At 52.0% G+C, this 21,437-nt stretch overlaps 1 protein-coding gene across 1 annotated transcript; it reads right to left on the bottom strand.

Annotated features, from left to right (window-relative positions):
* Positions 1–1,526: 1,526 nt before the first annotated feature.
* On the bottom strand, positions 1,527–17,748 carry LOC124105997 (fatty acid desaturase 6). The gene is made up of 7 exons (XM_046463480.2): positions 17,654–17,748; positions 17,049–17,293; positions 16,183–16,349; positions 6,977–7,157; positions 6,288–6,475; positions 5,188–5,367; positions 1,527–4,575 (listed from the first exon to the last, which is right to left on the bottom strand). The coding sequence occupies exons 1-7, from the start codon at positions 17,746–17,748 to the stop codon at positions 4,426–4,428; spliced, it is 1,206 nt and encodes a 401-aa protein (XP_046319436.1). The 3' UTR covers positions 1,527–4,425.
* Between the last annotated feature and the right edge of the window lie 3,689 nt (positions 17,749–21,437).

The following is a 21,437-nucleotide window of genomic DNA, read 5'->3' as shown; positions in this document are numbered from 1 at the left end:
ATAGCTCATTGCTTACAAAATTTTGCCACTGTGGGCGTTCCTAAACAGTTAAAAACCGATAATGGTCCTGGCTATACCTCTACCTCTTTTAAACAATTTTGCTCATCATTTGGTATTACTCATATAACAGGAATCCCATACAATCCACAGGGACAAGGCATAGTTGAAAGAGCTCATCAAACTATTAAAACATACTTATTAAAGCAAAAAGAGGGAATTGGAAGGGGGTATATATCCCCCAAAGATAAACTTAAAATAACGCTTTTTACTCTAAACTTTTTAAATTTGGATTCATCAGGACTTAGTGCTGCGGAAAGGCATATGTATCCAAAAAATGTACATAAGCCTAAAGTACTTTGGAAAGATATTCTAACAGGACAATGGAAAGGTCCTGACCCAGTGATTGTCTGGAGTCGGGGGTCTGTTTGTGTTTTTCCACAGGGAGAACAGCAGCCCATTTGGATTCCAGAGAGATTAACTAAAACAGTTTCTACAGATCGAAAAGAAGATGATTTGACTCAAATCCATAACAGCTGATATCCAGAACTCCAGCTTGGCCATTCTTACATCTGCGACAGTGATTAACCAGTGATGCAATTTTTATTTCCTTGCCAGCGCACCCCATGTTAATTGTGGTAGTGCTGGCATATCTTTGCTGATGGTGTCACTAGTGATGCAATTTTTATTTCCTTGCCAGCGCACCCCATGTTAATTGTGGTAGTGCTGACATATCTTTGCTGATGGTGTCACCAGTGATGCAATTTTTCCCAAGGAGCCGTCAATTGGCTTGGTGTCGTGGCATTTCTGTATCCTCCTCCCTTCTGCTAGTGATGGTCTAAAATTTGGGGGCCAATGGCTTATGCTGGACCGGTAGTCAGTGACGGGTATGATCCAATTGCAGTGGTATCAACCTAAGACAGGAGGCTGACGCCTAAAGGTCAGTTTTCCGATGACGGGTAAGAACCATATGTTGAATTGGACAACCTACCAGGCACGGTCCATAAGCCACATTAATCAGAAGGGGGGAGATGCTGGGAGCCATTAGCCAAGTAAGTATGACAATTTCCTTGCCAGCGTACCCCATGTTGCAGTGACATTGAATGTACTTAACCTTGCTCAAGGACCAAGGCAGATTAGGGTGTTCCCGGTTTTAAGATAATCTTGTTTAGGGCGTTCCCAGTTTAGGTTCCAGGTTTAAGGTTTAAGATTATTCCTGCTGGGAATAGGGCGTATCCTGCTGCCTGAGTTCCCCTTGAGTTCTCACGGGATTCAGACAGTATATTTTGGAGATAGAAGCCCAGTGGAGGTGAATTTGGGAGAGAAGGTGGATTTGGGCAGAGAACTTGGATTTCCCCAGAACGTGATTGTAGACGGCTGGTGTGAGTTCGGGAATAAAGAGTTGCTGTTTGAATCTACAAGCTGTGTGGTGGCTCGTGATTGTGTGCCCAGCCAGACTGCGGCATTTGTGCCCAGCCAGACTGTGGCATAAAATATTTTGTGATATAGGAAAATTACACAAATTCAAGTTTCAGTGTTTATAAATAAAGTTTATTAGAGTAAAGCCATTTTCATATCTTTACATATTGTCTCTAGCTGTTTTTGTGTTTTAATGGAACATTTGAGTAGCTGTGACAGGGATCACATAGTCCACAAACCCCCAAATATTTATTATCTAGCCCTTTATGGAAAGAATTTGATAATCTCTTCACTAGACTATAAGTTCCATGAGGGTGGGCAGCCTAATCTCATTCACTCCTATCCCTGGAGTTTCAAACAGGGCCTACCACCCAATGCACATTCATAAAGATTTGTCTTACTGATAAAACCATTGATTATCCATTCACACAGGAGAACAAGGTGGAAACGCAGAATCAGTCACCCAGAAAGCTCTATAAGGTTCCCTGCCCGTCAGAGGCAGTATGTCTAGCGGTTGAGAGCATGAACACAGAGTTCACATCTTTCTTTTGTCACTCATTAGCTTTATAACATCAAGAAGTTTACTCTCCCTGTCTTTTTTTCCCCACCATCTGTAATATGAGGAAGAAATTGTACCAATTTTTGAAGATTAAAATTAGATGACATCAGTTAAAAACATCTGCTACATGTAAAATAAATGTTATTATCATCAATATTGTCGCTTCCCACATACCTCTGTAAACTAGACCATAGGTATTTGCAAAACCCTAGAAGCACTTCATTTCACTCCTGTCACCTCTCTGCACTTCTCAAGTAACAATCATTCCCAGCTCACATCCTCAGAGTAACAGAAAATCAAGCTTCAAAGAAATCAAATGACTTATTTCTAAGGTGCCCATGATACATCCAGCTGCTTGCTGCCCATACCCCATTCAGGCCCAGATCAATAACACTGAGTCATTGGTTATGTATTTGGACGGTTTTAATCATTAGCCTGGAGTTTGAGAGTGGGGCCTTTTTCCTGACAGTGCATTTTTCATATGGAGAATTGGCTGTTTGATGAATCACAGTCCTAGACCTTAAGACCATTTCTGTGTGGCTAATGCATTTCAAAAGAGAAGCAACATCATATAGCAAAGCAGTAGGCTGGGGCAGCTGCCAAGCCTGCCTCGTTCCAGGAGGGCTGTTTGGATCCAAAACTCTGCTCTGTCAATGAGCCTCCCAGCAGGGAACAGATGGCCCGTTCAAAAGGAGTGATTGAAGAGAGTTTAATGAAGAAATAAAGAGGTGTGAGCAAGGTTAAGGGACCAGAGAAGCACCCTGGGGTGAGCATCAGCCAAGACTGCTGGGCCAGGCCCCCAAAGAGTCCCAGGAAGGAGTAGCTTGGGAACTCATGAGAGCCATAGCTGGAGGAGAGGGTGCCCGAAGGAGCTATGGGGGCACCAAGAGCCACAGCTAGAGGAGAAGGCCTGCAGGAGTTAGAGGGATACCAAGCAGCTACAAGGCAGAGGTGCCAGAGTCCACACCAGAGACTATAGATGTGCGCTCCGATAGGCCAGGGACATTTGACCACATTTGGAAATGTGTATGTGTGTGTACGTACCAGGGATTGAACCCAGGGCACTTAACCACTGAGTCACATCCCCAGCCCTTTTTAATTTTTTATTTAGAGATAGCATCTAAGTTGATCAGGGCCTCACCAAGTTGCTGAGGCTGGCTTTGAACCTGCAGTCTTGCCTCAGTCTCCCAAGTCACTGGGATTACAGGCATGTGCCACTGTGCCCAGCTTGGAAACATTTTTGATTGTCATGATTGGAATCCCAGCATCTCGTAGATAGAAGCCAAGGGCACCACTAAATATTCTACAATTCATAGGACAGCCAAGAAGAATTATCCAGGTAAAATGTCAGTAGTGGGAAATTCTACATAAATGAACTGCTGTGGTCTCATATCGCACATCTGGCCTCCTCTAGCTCTCCCTCAGCTTCCGTTTGGGCACTTTCTTAGACCTTCTCAGTCCAGCCCCCAACTGGGGCAGCTCCCAGCCTCCCTCAATTCTGCCTACTTCGGGCTGAATCTCATTGGGTCCCCACATTCGGCCTCTTCCCAGGTCTGGCACCAGCAGTTTCCTTATGTTCCCACCTCACCCCTAGGCTGCCTTTCACTGCAAGCCCAGCTCTTGACCTCAAGCTCCTCTGTCTCACCCCACTCTCTTCCTTCTGTCTCCTCTAAGGCCACCTGTCCTTCAAACTGGTTCCCATAACCCCCTCCAGACTCAGCTACCTCCCAGTAATTCTCTCTCCCAGGCCCGTGCTTCTAAACATCATGGAACTAGCCAAGGTCACGATCAAATCTATTTATACTCTTTCCCCAGCTGTGTCCCTGAGGGACTTTCTCCCCTCTGTTATCCTGAGAGCTTTCCCTACAAAATATACTCACTTTCATCTCAGTGACACTGTGGGCCTTGGGAACTGTGACTTGAACAGGCTTCTCTGGCTGAGAAACTAGGGAGTCTGCCAAAAGTGACCCTGCCCCATGTTCCCTGGGGAGGGGGCCCTGGGTCAGAGCCTTGAAAAGCAGAGGAAGAAGCAGCAGTCAAGCAAGTGTGCCACTCTCTCGGTGTCAAGGAGGCCCCAGCTAAGGGGTTGACCTTTGCTCTCTGCCCCTTCCCTCTCCCAGTTGGCCTTGGGCACAGGATTTCACCTCACCCTTGGCATTGCTGCCCTGCCAGGCTCAAATGGAGCAGGGGAAGATCCTGAGATGGAGCCAGGCCCAGGATGCCCAGTTACCAAGATTCCTTTCACCCAGAGACCCCTCCAATCCCCAAAAAGCAAACAGGGCAAGCAACCCCCAGGACACAGGGCACCCATCAGCTGCCCTGTCTCACTGCCCACCCAAGTTTCCTTATGTTCCCTCCATGCTCCACGCCCACCACCCACCACTGCACACCAACTGAGAACCAGCAGCAGCAGGAGCACCAGGGCTGGGCCGGGGAGGGGAGCCCAGCCCTCACTGCAGCCCCACCACCTCAGTGATCAGCGGGGCCTGCACCATGAGCTCCTCGTAGCGGTTGAGGAACAGCCGGAATCGGGCCAAGTACGAGTCCTCCTGGTATGGCAGCTGCTTCTCGTGGAGGAACCGGGACACCACAGGCTTTACCTGTTGGAAGATGGCAGGAGGAGGGGCTGTGAGCAGGGACTGCCGCAGCCTGTCCATCCCAGGAGCTGTCTCCTCTTCCTAGCCCCAGCTCCCATCTGCCTTGTCCAGAATGCTCAGGGCAGGGAGGGCAGGGGCGTTGGCTGAGGGCTGAGGTGTTGGAAAACTCCTGCCTCCCTCAACTTTACTCGTGGGTAAGGGAAGGAGGATTTCTCCCCCAAATCTTCCCTCGAGGTCCCAACCATGCAACAGCCCCTCTTGGCACAGGGAAATGAAAAGCATGGCTTCCTTTGCCAAGCACCTGCTTGGTGTCAAGTATTTCAGGTCTGTTTCTTCAGTCCATCCTCAAATCCTGTAGGTAAGCAGTTTCATCCCATTTTACAGATGGGGAAGCTGAGGCTCAATTAACTTGTCCAGAGTCCCATTGCTGGTAAGAAACCCAGGTGTCTCCGATCTGCAACCCACGTTGCTGCTTGTCAGTTGGGGTGCCCCTCCTGGGTGACTTCTGACCAGGCCAGTTGGGGAACCCAGGGTTCAGCTGAACCCTAGAGGTTACCACTGCCCACCACCAGCCAGGCATGTCCTCCCAGCCCCTCCCGACCAGCCCTTGTCTACCTTCAGACACATATTGTCAGAGAGCTTGGGGAACAGGTGGTGTTCTACGTGGCAACTGATGAGCGAGTGGCCAAAAGCCCAGTCCAACACCAGCAGCCGGGGCAGGTTGAGAACCCCCAGGGTCATCATGTGGATCCGTTGGGGCTTCTTGTCCCGGGAGAACATGGGCAGCCCTATGTGCTGTGACAGACATGTGGTCATGTCCTGGGGTGGGGCCTGGGCCTCCCCCTTGCCTCAGGTGTCCTCACCAAGCACTCAGAGGCCCAGTGTGCTCTGCCCCCCAAGTCCTAACCTAGAAGGACCTGGTGGAGGCAGGAGGGGGTGGGGCTCCGGCTCAGCTCTGATGCCAACCCAGTCTGGGCCCTGAGCTGAGTCTCTCCCATCTCTGGGCCTCCTCCCATCTGGACAACGGGAGGCCTGGCTTGGGGACCTCTGCACCGTTGGTACTTGAATGCCTGAGACTGCCCACATGGCACCGTGCCTTTGCCTCGTCCTGGAGAGACCTTCCCTGTTCTCTTCACCAGCCAAAACCCCACTCATTGTTCAAGTTCAAGTTTGCGCATCCTCTTGTGCTTTTTCCTTCACTGAGTATGTGCAGGTACCTCCTTGTCAGGCACGGTCCCGGGTCTAGGGAACTTGGAGGGGAGCAGAAACTTCCATTTGAGAAGGACAAGCAGACGGGACACAGTTATGGGATTAAGTAATCGATGGCAGTTGTACTGAGTGCCAGGTGAGTGTACAGGGAACTCCAACCTGGGGTCTCCACTGATGGGGATGCAGGGAGACACCCCGGTGGGAATGCACCAGAACTGAATGTGGAGCCCCCGGCCTCCCTCCAAGACCCCCATCTCCAGTTCCTTCCTCTGCCTGCCTCGTGGCATTGACAGGGACCCTCGCTTCACCTCACATGGAAATCCACCTGCGGATGAGGCAGGGCAGCCGGCTGAGGGCAAGCAAACTCTTCACCTAAAACTCAAGCCACCGAGAGGGGACCCCAGAAGGGGGCTGCTTCCTCCTGTGCCCTCCCTCTCCCAGCCTGAGTCACCTCCCTGGAGAGTGCTCCCCATAACTCCCCAGTGCCAGGGGTGGGGAGGCCTCACCTGGAAGATGTTGACGTGGAGGAAGGGATGGGCCAGCAAGGCCCTGATGAGCAGCATGCAGACCAGGGCCGAGCTGGGGCTCCTGAAGCCGGACACGTTCAGGAGCAGCCAGTACTGACAGTAAAGGCCCAGGGAAATCAGGCCCAGCGTCCGCAGAGCTATCAGCAGCTCCACCTTCCGCAGCCGCTCTGCCAGAGGGCAAGACAGGGAATGAGGGCAGGCGAGGTTTGGAGTCCTCACCAGCTGGCTTCCTGGTGGCCAAGGGAGTGAGGGCGGAGGGTGGCCTGAGTGTTCACCCATTGTTTAGATGAGGAAGGGAGCCACTAAGCAACATGACCAACGTAAGGCCACCCATCCCCAAGCTCCTTCTACCCCGTGGTGTTGCTCCCGTGATGCCAACTATTACGATGATCAGTGTGCATCTACAAAGCTCTGGCTGTGGCCTCATTATGCTTTTGAGGAACCCGAGGCTCAGAGAAGTCAGGTTATCTGCGCAAGTTCACCAGCCAGTAGGTGGCAGAGCTAGAGTTGGACTTGTGTCCTGCTGTCTGGTTGTCTGGATCAGAAAGTCTAGCAGAGACCAAAAGGTCTGAACCCAAGGCTTCTGGCTTCCACCAAGCCAGGAGGGAAAGGAAGGAAGTGGGACAGGCCTCTGCAGGGCACTTGGACCCAGGCCATCAGGTACTCACCAAGAGCCACCAGCGGGGTGATGATGGGGATGAGGAAGGGCGCGAGGAACATGTAGACGTAGCGGTTGAGGCAAGGCAGCTTCCACGTGCTGGAGTCCCCCAGACCCACCACGTTGGTGTAGCCATGGTGCATGTTGACGTGGCTGAACTTCCCGAACTCCGCAGTGAAGGCCGTGCACACCTAGAGGAGGAGCCAGAGAGCACACCAATTTGTGTTAGGCGTGGCTGAGTGGGGTGAGACCTGGGGGAAACTCGAGAACACCCCTACCTTCCTCAAACCCTGTAATTCCAGGGCCTTCCTCTCTGCACCCCAAGCTGATCAGCCTGGACCATCAACTCTCAGGTACAGGTGACCCAAAACGACATCATCTTCTTGATGTGGCTCTGTAAAGAATCTGGGGACAGAGACGTCAGGCTCCTAGATGGCCACTCTGCTGTGATCACCACCCAGACAACCTCCAGAGTCTCAGAGGTGGGCAAAGTGGGCAGCCATGGCAATTCTCTTGCCTATGTTTAACTCACAGCCACCTGCTCCTTCGTGACACCACTTTGCATTCTGAGCCCACAGCAGCAAGGATAGGGGTGTAGGAGTGGCTTGGGGTCAAAGGAGGCACCTCCTGAGCAGCACAATGTCGGGTGAGTTGCCTCAAGTGGAGGCTGAGTTAGCTTCTCCCTAGAGGTGACTTTTCTGGCGTGGGTTCTGGATGGGATTCAACCACGGGGAGCAACTCTCAAGCCCCAACTCCAGCTCCAACAGTCTTTCTAAATGCAAAAGAGGTGCTAGTGGTGGTGTTTCTTATGTAGATATATGCAAATGAGTATGCAGATATACGCCTCTTCCAATATTTTATCCGGACCAGAAGATTTTGCTAATTTTATTGAAGACACTGCCTGCCTGTTTGAAGGGTTTCCCAATACCACTGTGTGGGCTGGTCAAAGACAGACAACTGAACACATCGAACCTTGCTCAGTGTTCTGTACTTCACATACTCCTAACCTAGGGTCAGCTGCGCTCTTCCCCACAACACACACAAGAAAAACCGAGATAGAGAGAGGCCACACAACCCCAAGTCATACAGCTGAAGTGGCAGAGAGGGGATTTGGACCCTGAAGTCCAATTTCAACCAAGATAAGCTGCTCTGGAGATGAGGTGCTCATCGCAATCAACCCAAAGCCTGGCTCTGGGTCCAGGCAGCAGAGGCAGAAGCCGGAGAAAGATAAGGAAAATTAGCAGCCTTTCATCTGGAACGAAACAGAAGCTGAAACGTAGCCAGAAGCCCTATCTAAAGGACACCGAGGGGCACGTATGCAGTTTTACAGAAGACACAGGCAGATAGGGTCAAACCAGCAATACCTGTTGGGTCCCTGTGAAGGAGAGGACCCCAAGGGTGAGGGAGTCCACAGCAACAGGCTGGGCACCTTGCTCTCAGGTGACACAATGCACCAGGGGCTGGTTTGCCTCTCTGCTTCTGTAACCTCACCAAGGACAGATTCTGCAGGAGGCTGCAGAGGGCAGGCAGTCACTCAAGTAACAGTGTCTTTCAGTCCCACTGGTCTCAGGGGGGCCTGCCTACTCCTAGGCCTCACCCATGGGGGTCGCACAGCTGGTTTAAGTTCCTTGGTCAGGAAAGGTCAGCTGCATTCAGCTGTCTTCCTGATGACAGTTGATCTTCTTCCTGGCACCAGCTCCCTGTCTCCCGGTAGAACAGTAGCTGACCACACTTTTGAGTGGCATTGCCACAATGGCCCGGAGCCTGATCCAGACTGAGTATCTTGAGAATGCCACCCTCAGGGCCCTCAGCCACATGCCCAGGCCTGCAGATGCAGGGGAGACAGGTGACAGCGAGGTGCATGACATGTGATTTGTGACTCAGCACACACTTCAGAGCTGGTGAATGATTTTGCCTTTTGATGTGAATAAAAACAGCTTTGAGGCTATTTCTATAACAGTGGACTTCTCTCTCCGACTCAGATGCTTCCTCCTGAGAGGGAGAGAAAGGGGTGAGCTGGGGTAGCCGGGGAAGATGGACACGGTGCACCTCAATCTGTCTGCCATTCACTGGGGGCACAGGCAAACAACTACATCCTGCTGAGTTAGTTGGAAAATGAGCTGTTTTCATGCTATAAAGGGTCATTTAAATGTCTTGCCCAAGAGGATTCCACATCCAGACCCAAGAAAGTCCCAGAAGCCTCAAGTTTGGTGCTTCCACTTCTTTTTTTTTTTAAATAATTTAAAAAAATTAGTTGTAGTTGGATACAATACCTTTATTTTATTTATTTATTTTTATGTGGTACTGAGGATCCAGCCCAGCACCTTGCTACCACTGAGCCACAACCCCAACCCTAATTTTTTTTTTTTAAGTCTTGGGGATTGAACCCAAGTCCACTGTACCACTAAGCCACATCCCCAGCCCTCTTTATTTTTTATTTTTTTTTTTATTTTGAGACAGGGTTTCACCAAGTTGCTGAGGCTGGCCTCAAATTTGTGGTCCTCCTGCCTCAGCCTTCTGAGTTGCTAGAATTTCAGGTGTGGTCACCACACCCAACTGGTGCTGCTTCTTGATATCAACCACCACCCTCTTTGTCCCTAGGAAGATTTAAGAGCTCCCCTCTGAAGCATGCAGGCTCTGAAAGGCCAGAATGTTCAGAGGGCTGATGTCAGTTTAATTCCTCTTGACATCTTCAGCTAAACTTAGGGGGCACCAAAACTCTCATTTATTTACCTTTCATACAGTTGTTTGTTCCCTTAAGCATCCTCATCCCTGACCAGTGCTGTGCACCATGCTAGACCTGGGAACACCAGGGTCAGGACCTGGAAGGGGAGAGAACCCTGATGGGCTCGTTCCAACCATAGCAAGCCCAGGGCCGTCAGGACAAGTACTCAAGGGGCTCTCCTCCGTGGCCCTCACCACTGATCCTCTGTCCTTCCAGGAGTGGCATGACTATGCATGTCAATCCTGCTGGGGAGCTACCCTGAGGACTCATGCTAGGGGACCTGTATTTCACTAAATAGGGCTGTCACATGCAGCAATTGAAAATGTGAATCTGAACTTCGGATAAACACCCATGTGTGTGACATTTGGGATATACATGTACAAAAAATATAGGTTACTTACCCAAAATTCAAATTTATCCTAGCATCCTATGTTTGATCTGATAAACCCATTGCTGAGGCCCACAGACTCCCAGAGGCCCCTACCCCTCTGAAACCACCTGAGAAAGAGCTGCTGTTCCCCTGGGAATCAGCAAGAGGGTCTGCAGGGAAGAATGGGAGCTGGACAGACCACAGCCCAGAGCCCCTCCAGTCTGAGGCAAGCTGCTCGTGCAACGTCCCACCACCCCTCTCTCATCCTGCCTATGTCTGAAACACTCATGCTGACCACAGTGCCCACCATCTGCCCTTCATGTGTGAGTCCATCTCAGGAGTGGCTCACTGCTGGAAACCTGGCCTTCACCCTTGACTCTTCCTCCTCCTCCTCCTCCACCTTCCTCCTCCCCCATCCCAGCCAAGCAACCCCCTTCTGAACCCCCTCCTGCACCTCCTCCTGCACCTGCTCCTGCACCCTCTCCTGCACCCCCTCCTGCACCTCCTCATGCATCCTCTCCTGCACCCCCTCCTGCACCTCCTCCTGCACCCTCTCCTGCACCCGCTCCTGCATCCTCTCCTGCACCCCCTCCTGCACCTCCTCCTGCACCCTCTCCTGCACCCCCTCCTGCACCCGCTCCTGCACCTCCTCCTGCACCCCCTCCTGCACCCCCTCCTGCACCCTCTCCTGCATCCTCTCCTGCACCCCCTCCTGCACCTCCTCCTGCACCTGCTCCTGCACCCCCTCCTGCACCCCCTCCTGCACCTCCTCCTGCACCCCCTCCTGCACCCCCTCCTGCACCTGCTCCTGCACCTGCTCCTGCCCCTCCTCCTGCACCTCCTCCTGCACCCCCTCCTGCACCTCCTCCTGCACCTGCTCCTGCACCCCAGCCTCACCTTGCCATTCCTCCTGATCTCTCTGCTGGCCTGTAACAACACCCTCCAGCCCTCACTGCTTCATCCGCCTCGAACCCAGTACAGTGACAGTCACAACCCAGCTTTGATTGTGCCAAAATTTTATAATTATGTTTGTAAATTCTGTAAGGTACTATTTACTTAACAAATAAAACATAGAGGTCAGTCACTGTGGCACATACCTGTAATCCCAGTCACTAGGGAGGCTGAGGAAAGAAGATCACAAGTTTAAGGCCAGCCTCAGCAACTTAGGGGCTGGGATGTGCCTCAATGGTCGAGTACCCCTGGGTTCAATCCTCAGTACTGCAAAAGGTGTGTGGGGGGGGCTGGGATGTAGCTCAGAGGTAGAGCATCAGTGGGTTCAATCTCGAGTACAAACAAACAAACAAATAAATAAATAAATAAATATTCTAGAATTCAGAATTTTAAAGGTGCAGGGATAAGCCATGGAATGTGAGAGGAAGACTTATCCCTGCACCTTTAAAATTCTGAATTCTAGAATCATGTTAGCTATTCACAAAATCAATTAAATCAGTTTTTAAACTACTAATGGAGACAACTAGCTTTGGTCACAGGACAAATTCCCAGATCCTCTGCCTGACACGTGGGCCTCCTTGACCTCTTTTCTCCAAGATCCCCACTAGATTCTAGTGACCCCAGATTTCTGTGGGTCCCTCAAGCACTGTGCTATTTCTCATACCCATCCCCTGGTCCCTGTATCGGCTTTGTCTGAAATCACCAGCCGGTGTCTCTTCGGGAAATTCCCTAGGGTTCTGGGCTTCTGCGCCACTGACGCTTGGGGCTGGGCCATGTTTCTTGTGGGCCTGTCCTTGCTTTGTATGATGTTTACAAGCATCCCCGGCCTGGGCCCACTGGATCTCAGTGGCACACACTCTTATGCTCACACACGTCCACACACCCGGTCATGACTGTTAGAGGCATCTCCAGATGTTGCCCAGCGTCCCTGCCACGCTCCCCCCAGAGCAGAGGGTCCTCACAGCACCCCTGGCACCTTCAACACATTCTGCTGTTGCTCCAGCTTGAATGTCAGCTGCTCCAGAGCCCTGCTGTCTGTCTCCCCCAGCCTCCTGTCTCAGACTTCTTCTTCTTCTTCTTCTTTTTTTGTTTGTAACTGGGAATTGAACCCAGGGGCTCTTTACCACTGAGATAGTTCCAACCCTTTTTACTTTTTATTTTGAGACAGAGCCTCACTAAGTGCTGATGTTGGCCTCCAACTTTTGATCCTCCAGCCTCTGCCTCCTGAGTTACTGGGATCATAGGTGTGCATCACCGGGCTGGGCCTCAGGTTTCTTAAGGAAATCATGCCAAGGTCGTTAAGAGTGCATTTTGAGAAGCTACATGTGATAAAATGGCCTAGAACTAACACACACACACACACACACACACACACACACACACTGTACCAATGACGGCTTCCTCGGTTTCACCATCAAATGACACTTATGTAAATATAACCCTGGGGGAAACGACTCTATAATAATTTTTAAAACAAAAAGTTTATATAAAAATTGTATTTTGTACTGAAGATCCGTGTTGGCCCTCTAAATTTTTTTAATTTTTAATTTTTAAAAATTTTTTGTAGTTGTAGATGGACAGAATGCCTTTATTTATTTATTTATTTCATTTTTATGTGGTGCTAAGGATTGAACCCAGTGCCTCACACATGCTAGGCAAGTGCTCTGCCACTGAGCTATAGCCCCAGCCCCCCACCAAGTAAATTTTAAAAAATAAAACAATAAGAAGTCATAGTGGAGGCTGGGGTGTGGCTCAGTGGCAGAGTGAGTGCCCAGCATGTGTGAGACTGAGGTTCCATCTCCAGCACCAGGAAAAAATAGCCCAGTTGCTCCTTCTCAAACAGGAGTCCTTGGGGCTTGGATGGAGACCATGTCTAGGCTGGGAGTTCTCAGCTGTTCTCACCATCACAAGGGACCTGCAGAGGGTGACAGGCATTCTCCTGTGTGACACTCCTCCCTGCAGGGCACAGTCTGCTGTGCAGGGCTCCCTGTGGACCAGCTGTGACTCCGCCCCGTAGCACAAAGCCAACTTTACAAGGAGGATTTGAAGCTGAGACACAACAAAGAGCTTAGTAACTGGTACAGCCTGTTCCCTCCCACTCAGGGGAGCATCCTGGATTATTGAACAACTTGTAGGAGAGTCCCTAAAACCCTCTGGTTTCAGGAGTTAATCCAGTCTTTTGGACTGAAGCCTGGCAGCCTGCTCACCCCACCTTGCCCCCACCCTCTGACGGCCAACTGAGTGTGGCACCCTCTCTGGCAGTCCCTGAGCATATGCCTGGCAGTCCCAGTGGCATAACCCAGGGCATGGAGAGCCAGGTGCTGTGCTGGGTGAGGCCAGGGCTAGAGAATGGGCTATGCTACTAGGAGGGAAGAGGAATTTTCCCAGGTGAGCCAGAGGGGGGTCTTCTGGGGGAACTCATCTGGCATGGGAATTGGAGTAGAAGCCCCCATTCCTCCACTGATCACCCCCTCCCCCGATCCACTGGGTCATAGAGGTCCTGGTTCCGCCCGGGTTAGGAGTGGTCAATCCTGAGGCAACCACAGCAAAAGCTGGTGCTCAGCAAAGCCAATGGTGCTTGGCGGATGCCTGAGGTGGCAGAATTTGCAGGACCCTGGAAGGAACCTGGGCCAAGATTCCCTACAGTCATGGAGCCTCCCGAAGGTCCAAGTCCGGGAAGAACACAGGCCCCATCAGTAAAAGGATGACAGGGAAGAGACACGGATATGCAGGAGAAGTGACAGTCAGGGATCCAGGAAAGGTCCCGGGTATCCTCTGAGGTCCCAGACCGCCAGGGCTTGTCCTCTGTGCTATGCAACCCAGTCCCCAACACGGCTGCGAGCCCTGCAACCTGCCAGTGAGCAAAATCAAAACAAGGAGTGGATCAAACTCCTCCACGAACGCTCCCCCTCCCTTGCAGCTGACCACCTCTCCTCCCCAGGGGGAGAGACAGGTCAGGACCCGGCCCTAGTCGAGGGCTGGGTGGGCTCTCTGCAGCCACCTGCCTGCTTCAGGAAGGAGGCCAGGCCTTCCCTCCAGCTGATTCCAGGAGGAACTAACACTGGCTGCTGGACCAAGCTAACTTGCCCAAGGTCAGGGCAGCCCAGCGGGGCTGGGATTCCAACCAAGGCTCGAGGCTGCGAAGGATGTGCCCCTAACCCTGGCCCCCTGCCTGGCCATAAGACCAGCAACCTTTCTGAGGACTGCTGTGGCCTCACCATGTCAGCTAGAGGGTCTGATCCATCCCCTCTCCTGCACAGGGACTGGACCTTCCCCAGAGGGTAACCAGAGCCACACTCTGGGGTCCGAAAATCTCCATTACTGACTCCACCTCATCCCCATGACTTGAGAGCCTGAGTGCAAGTCACTGTGCCTTGCCTGGTGGTCCATCACAGCAAATCAGCCAGTGCCACACACCGAGTGGGTAGCCAAGCCTTCCCTCTCCAGCACTGAGGGGACACAGGCTGTGACCCTCCAGGGCATGACCTTCTGTCAATCAGCTTTTCCAGGGACCTTGCCCCCAAGTGAATTGCATGGTCATGGTCCACAAATATTGATGGAAGTCCTGCCAACAGCTCAGTCAGGCCTGAACAGACAAAAGGCAAAGATGATGCTACTGGTCTGGGGCTCCTGGGGACAAGACGGTGGACAGCAAGTAGAACCCAGCCCCGGGGCTGCCTGGCTCCCATACAGCTCTCCAGTGGGACAGTGTCCTTGGCTCCTGGCTTTACTTATATGACAGCCTGAGGCCCTGGGAAGTCAGGGTCAGGAGTTCTCATGTTTTAGTGCATATCGGGGTCACTGAGGCTTCTCCAACTCGCCTGGACCTCCCGGTCACCTAGCTATTCACCCAAGTGTGAGAACCCTGAGGCCAAATCTGTACAATAAGTCCCTTGCTGTCTGCGCCAGTCCACAGACCACAAAAACTACTCACCCTCAACCGCCTCCAGGTTCCTAGCACTCAGTGCAGCTTTGAAAACTCAAAATAGCCAATCCTACCCCTTGGGTCCCAGCACTGTGACACTGCCATGTCGCAACACAGCCAACATTGCCCCTGCCTCCTTTGGCAGGCTACAAACTCAGTGAGGCTCTGCGCCAGACCCCAGGGTCCAGTCTTGCCTTGAGTCTGGCTGAGACCACATCCAGGGGTCCGTGGAAAGGGAAACATTTTGAAATTGACCTTGAGGATGGGGAACCTGTGGATTCCTCTTGACCTCAGCCTTTCAGAAAACGTGCTGGTGGGAAGAGGAGGGGAAAAAACAAGGGATGGAGAAAGCCAGGTGAGAAATGTCCCCTCCACTCAGTGGGTGAAATTAGATCTATGTGTGTGTCATATAAAGTTTTATAAGATTACACGACTTTATAAAGAGTTAATGATTGAGTTAAAGGTCATGGCAACCAGTCCCTGCCAGAAAAGGACTCCTTCTGTTATGAGCTTCCTGATTTATTCATAAAGGACCTGAGTAGTTAGGGGAGGGGCCCCCTGGAGGCAAAGACAGACCAAGTTTGGGAGAGACTCTGAGAGGCTGCTGGAAGCCCCGTTGTGAGAGGACAGTCTGCCCACCTTTGCCTTCCTGGGCTGGCCCCCAGGTAAGAAGGCAGAACAGTGGGGAGATGGAAAACAGGGGAGCAAGAGTCAGGAGAGAGGAGGGTCCATCGGAGACTTGGAGGAGCCTCTCAGGATGGCTTGGCCTTGGCCAGGAGTCAGAAGGGCACAATCTAGTTCCACAAACTGGAACTCTGAAACACCAGACCTGCCCCTGCCCCTTCTGTGTGGGTCACATTTTAAACTCTGACTGCAAAACCCAGAGGCTCTAGTGATTGCAGCCATGGGCCAAGACAGTCACAAAACAGGACTTGCCAGCCACAGGTGTCCTCATAGGAGGAAGAAGCTCTGGTCATACTTGGCCTGGTGCTGCAGAGAGGTGAGTGGACATCCTCAGGAGAAAGAAGGTGCCCAGGCCAAGTTCACTGTCATAGCTAGACACTCAGATGTGCATCACACAGTTCTCTACCCATCAGGTGCAAACTCCCTTTTGAGGGCTTGGAAACCTGTGCATGGTTGTGCACACACACACACACACACATCCATGCCTGTACACATCTGCATGCTTGCACCAAGTGAGACTGCTTGCCTGATGACAGCAGCCCTCCCCTGTCCAAGGCTCACCTCTACAAAGAAGAGCAACCAGATCTTGCTCCAGCGTTTGGACTTGGTGAGGGCACCATGAGTGGCCAGGTGGCTGCCCTTGACAGTGAGCGTGGAGTGGCACACGCCCAAGATGGTGATGCCAATGGCAAAGACCAGGACATTCTCAGAGGACAGGCACAGGAACCCTGCACAGAGGAGGGGACAAGGGAACAGGGTCTTTCTCCAGTTCCTGAAGAGCTGGGCCTAAATACTCCACCCCAGAATCCCTGGCCACAGGGGGCCCAGCCCTGGGGCTGCCACAGGCAGGAGTGAGGCAGGACCTTCCATGACCTGAGGGGGATGGATTGGCTCTCCCTACAGGATTTGGAATGAAATAGAGCCCCAGGGTCTTGCCAAGGAAACTTCAGGGGTCCTGAATCTGCTGAGGTTTCCCTGCTGAGCCCTCAAACAGAGCAGAGATGGAGGTCAGGTATCACAGAGTTCCAGACCATGAGAGCTCCAGGGAAACCTCAGGCCCTCTCCCCACTCCTCTCACCCATTCCCTGGTGTCCTCAGTAGAACATTCTTCCCTTTTGCATGGCCACCTCTTCCCTCCCCAGCCCTCCCTGACTCCTCTCCACTTTCCCCTCCACCACCTTCAAGCTATCAGACTTTCTCCCATGTGTGAGTCCAGTTCCTCTGGAGTCACAGGACAGGACACTCTAAGCCAACTTTGGGGCTTAAGGTGTGACCCTTCAGCCTAGGGTCCCCGGCACAGGTCCGACTTCCCCTCTCCACTGCAGGCCAGCTGCAGCACCGCCTGCAAGCACAACCACCCTCCGCCGCAACCTACCCCCACCCGCAGCCCGTCCCTGTCCCTCTGTCCCTGACCCCAGGTCCCTTACCGGCTGGCAAGGCGAGGAGGCTGAGTGCGAGGATGGCACAGTCCACGCCGTGGAGCTCCCACCAGGAACTTGCCCTCACCACGTCCTGCACCAGCCCCTCCAGCTCACCCAGCAGCGCTTCGGCCCCACCATCCCCCTTGGACGCGCCGCGCGCCAGCTCCATGGGCTCCCTGGGCGCACGCTGGAGGAGGACTTGGGCGTGTGCGCTGCAGCACAGGCGAGGCGGGAGCGCGGGCGGGGGCGGGCTGGGGCGGAGTCACCCGCAGAACCGGGGACACCCACAGCCCCCAGGGTCGGAGTGTGGGCACTCCAGCGCCTCCTGGCGCGCGTAATGGAGACCCGGTCCGGCCGGTGCGCCCTCCCCGCGCGCTGCACTAGAACCGCCTCGGGAGGAGCCCAGGTGATGCTCCAGCTGGGGAGGCGACCCTGCAGCGAGAACCAGCCTGGGGTAGAGGGGGCAGGGCTGGGGGAGGGCAGAGACCTCAGTGGAGACTCCCGAATGACTTCCCTGACCACCGATCTCAACTCCCTCCCTTTCTTGGTGTTTGGTGCCCAGAAAGTGAAGATTTCTCTTAATCGCACTGAACAGCCCACCCCACTCCCACAGGACAGGGGTCTTTGTCTTCCTTCCTGAGTCTGCCAACAGGGGACGCTGGATGCCAAAGGGCTTTCCTTGCCTACGCTTTGGCTCCAGCGGCATCTCCAGAAGCTGAAACAGTGATTAGCCCATAAATATTTATGAATTTGTGAAGTAGAAAGTACAAGGACTCCCTCCTCCCAGGATAGGGAGTGGGGTCCCCTCTGAATGTGGCTTTGGTAGAGGTGACCCATGGAAAGTTGACTGCCCAGGCTGGTAATGTGTTGGGAGAGGGGATGAATAGCTATGAAGAAAACCTATTCAAATGTCAGTTCCCGGGTCAGTGGACAGACTCGCTGGGATTCTGGGGCAGTTAGACTCACCCCGAGGTGCCCAGATCTGAACCCAGGACCTCCACAATGCCCCTGAGACTTGAAATCACCTGTCCTAGCCCTTCCCATCGGGCCAGGGCCAGCCAGCGCCTGGCAGAGCTGGAGCCGACCTGGGTCTTCAGCAGATAAGCCTCTGACTTCTACAGACTTCCCTCTGTACATCACCGAGTCCTCTGCATTTTTCTTCTTTGTTATACTTTCCCCCCAGTTTAACATTGAAGCCTTTTTTAAAATAAAGTCTGACGGGAGAGGACAGCAGCGTGTTCAGCAGGAGGCCCTTGGGAAGAGGGGACTGTGAGGGAGGGAGAGGGAGGAGGGGAGGTGATTTTGCTTCCTTCCCTGGCTTGCTCCTCCTAAAAGACAAGGTTTCTTCACCAGGTCGGTGTGCCAAGGGCTCCTAAGTAAACCAATTCTGAATGCATACATGGGCTCTTTAGGGTTTGCCCTTGACTTTCACATGGGAAGATCTTGCCTGTTCCCCACAGTTCTGGAAGGATGACCTCTTCCCATTTATTTTTTAACTTAATTCATCCTCCCTAGTCAACGAACTGATCTCCTGACACCCAGTTACAAAAGGATAGACCTAGAGCTCAAATCCAGGACATCTCCTTCAAATCCAATAATCTTTGGTGCACATCAAAGGTTCTTAGACAGGGGGGAAAGCCCCCCTTCTCCTTCCCTATCCCACCCCACCTTTGAATTTCTCCCCCCACAACATGCTAGAATTTTTGAGGAGATATATGTGATTTTATAAGCATATTCACATACAATATTGGTACCACACATTTATAAGGAGAAGCCCACACTTTTATCATGTGTATGAGGAACTTCCTGGTACCAACAGGCCCCTCTCCAGGCCCGCTTCTCCCTGGACATCTAGCTTGTACTGTGAGGGGGCAAAATTTCCATCCCTGCACCAGAAAAAAAGTAAATAAATAGGGGCTGGGGCTGTAGCTCAGTAGCAGAGTGCTTGCGTAGCACATGTGAGGGACTGGGTTCAATCCTTAGCACCCCATAAAAATAAACAAAATAAAGGCATGCTGTCCAACTAATTTTTTTTATTAAAGAGAGAGAGAGAGAGACGAGAGAGAGAGAGAGAATTTTCTTTTAATATTTATTTTTTTAGTTTTCGGCGGACACAACATCTTTGTTTGTATGTGGTGCTGAGGATCGAACCCGGGCCGCACGCATGCCAGGCGAGCGAGCTACTGCTTGAGCCACATCCCCATCCCTTCCCCCCACCCCAATTTTTTTTAATAAATAAAGAAAGGGCACAGTGGCACAGGTCTGTAATCCCAGCTACCAGGGAGGCCGAGGCAGGAGGATCTTAGGTTCGATGCCAGCCTGGACAACTTAGCAAAACCCTGTGGCAAAATAAAATAAGAGCCAGGGCTGTAGCTTAGTGATAGAGCACTTGCCCAATACTGAAGAAAAAGAAGAAGGAGAAAGAGTGAGTGCCAACCAGCAGCAGAGCAGGAGAGATGCTCAGAGGAACCAGGAAGCCCCGTGGGGTGGGGCTCACAGGCAGCCTCCCTGCAGAGAAGCAGACTTGATTTAGAGCAGACTTAACCCTGGGGGAGAAAGAAGCAGACAAGATATTCTACTGATCAGTAGAAAAGGCAATGGAAGGAAGGCGGCAGAGACAGGCTGAGGCCAGGGGCTGGAGTTGCCTTGAATGGCAGATGAGGAAGTGGGGCTGGCCCTGAAGACTTGGGGAGCCGTAGCAGGTCTTAGAGCAAGGGAGTGAGGTGTGTACTGTGGTGTTTAAGAAGGTTTGTCTGGCACAACCGAGAAGTCCCTGGAATGAGGAAGGCAAATTTGAAGAATTTTTTAGTTACTCCAAACGAAAAAATGCTGAGGTTGTAGATGGCAGAGGCAGCGGCTATGAAACGTATGATGGGGACATAAAATAAGGAAGGCTTGATCAGACCATCCCCCAGAGAAAAGGCTCAGATGGCCAAGAAGCACAGGAAAACATGCAAATGCAAATTAAAGTCCCAATAAGGCCGGGCACAGTGGCACACACTTATAATCCCAGCGACTCAGGAGGCTGAGGCAGGAGGATTGAGAGTTCAGAGCCAGCCTCAGCAACTCAGCGAGGCCCTAAGCAACTCAGTGAGACCCTGTCTCTAAATAAAATACAAAAAAAGGGGCTGGGATTATGGCTCAGTGGTAGAGCACTCGCCTAGCACGGGCGGGACCCGGGTTCAATCCTCAGCACCACATAAAAATAAAGGCATTGTGTTGTGTCCATCTACCCCTAAAATATAAATATAAAAAAAATAAAATACAAAAAAGGGCTGGGGATGTGCTTCAGTGGTTAAGCGCCCCTGGGTTCAATCCCTGCCACATACACACACACACAAGCTTCCATAAGCTAGCTAGCCCTTCAGACCCACTGGGATGGCTAAACTGAAATAAATGGCAAAGTTAAGTGCTGGCGTGGCTGGGAAGCAGCTGGCCTCTCATCCATTGCTGATGAGAGGTTGAAGTGGCCCAAGGCTTTGGAAAACAGTCTGACCGTTTCTTATAAAGTTGACTATACACCTACCTTACGACCCAGCAATCACTCCCAGGTATTTGCCCAGGAGCAGTGAATACACATGCCCAACACCAGGTCTGGTACAGGAATGATGGAGTGACCGTCACGGCGTTGTTTATTATAGCCAAGCTGGAAACACTCTAAACATCTGTCCACGGGGAAATGAATAAATGAGCCATGATGCATTTGCATAATGTGTACCATAAAAAGGAGCAATAACTACAGGCCAGGATGCAGATGGCATGGTAGGTGCCAAGGAGAGATGCCAGACAGACAGCCCACTTACCCTACAGTCCCTTCATAGGAAGCTCAGGAATAGGCCAAACGAATGCTCAAGGATAGAAACCACATCAGTGGTTGCCAGGGGTACAGTTAAAATGGGTGCATTTTATTATATCTAACTACACCTCAAGAAAGCTGATTAAGCAAAAACAAACAGCAAGGAAGGTTTTCTTTTAAAACAGAGAGAGCTTTTTTGGAGGTGGACGCAAGCGTACCCGAGGTATGTACTCAAACAGAAAGGCAGAGAAACACAACCGTTTCAAAGCAGCTGTCCCCGGACAGGCAAAAACTGGGAACAACTCAAACGTCCACCGTCAGTAGAACAGATAAATAAAACACAGTGTGTGCACGCCCCGGAGTACTACACGGCCCAAACCTAGTGTGCAGCAAGGTGAACCTGACACAGAAGAGCACAGGCTGGGTGGTTCCACTTACATGAAGTTCAAAACCAGACCCAGCCGGGACAGGGGGTGCCCCTTAGGGTAGAGCACGTGCCTACCATGCGCAAGGCCCTGGCTTCACGCCTCACCAACAACCAGGCAAAACTAATTAGTGACTAATGACTAATTCTAATGACCTGGAAGTCAGGTGCCTGC

Source organism: Marmota monax, unplaced genomic scaffold (assembly GCF_021218885.2).
Source record: "Marmota monax isolate L192 unplaced genomic scaffold, Marmota_monax_Labrador192_F-V1.1 WCK01_AAM20220418_F8-fsc01376, whole genome shotgun sequence".
NCBI lineage: Eukaryota > Metazoa > Chordata > Mammalia > Rodentia > Sciuridae > Marmota > Marmota monax.
Note: the sequence above shows the minus strand (reverse complement) of the source record. Positions and strands in the feature narration are given on the sequence as shown.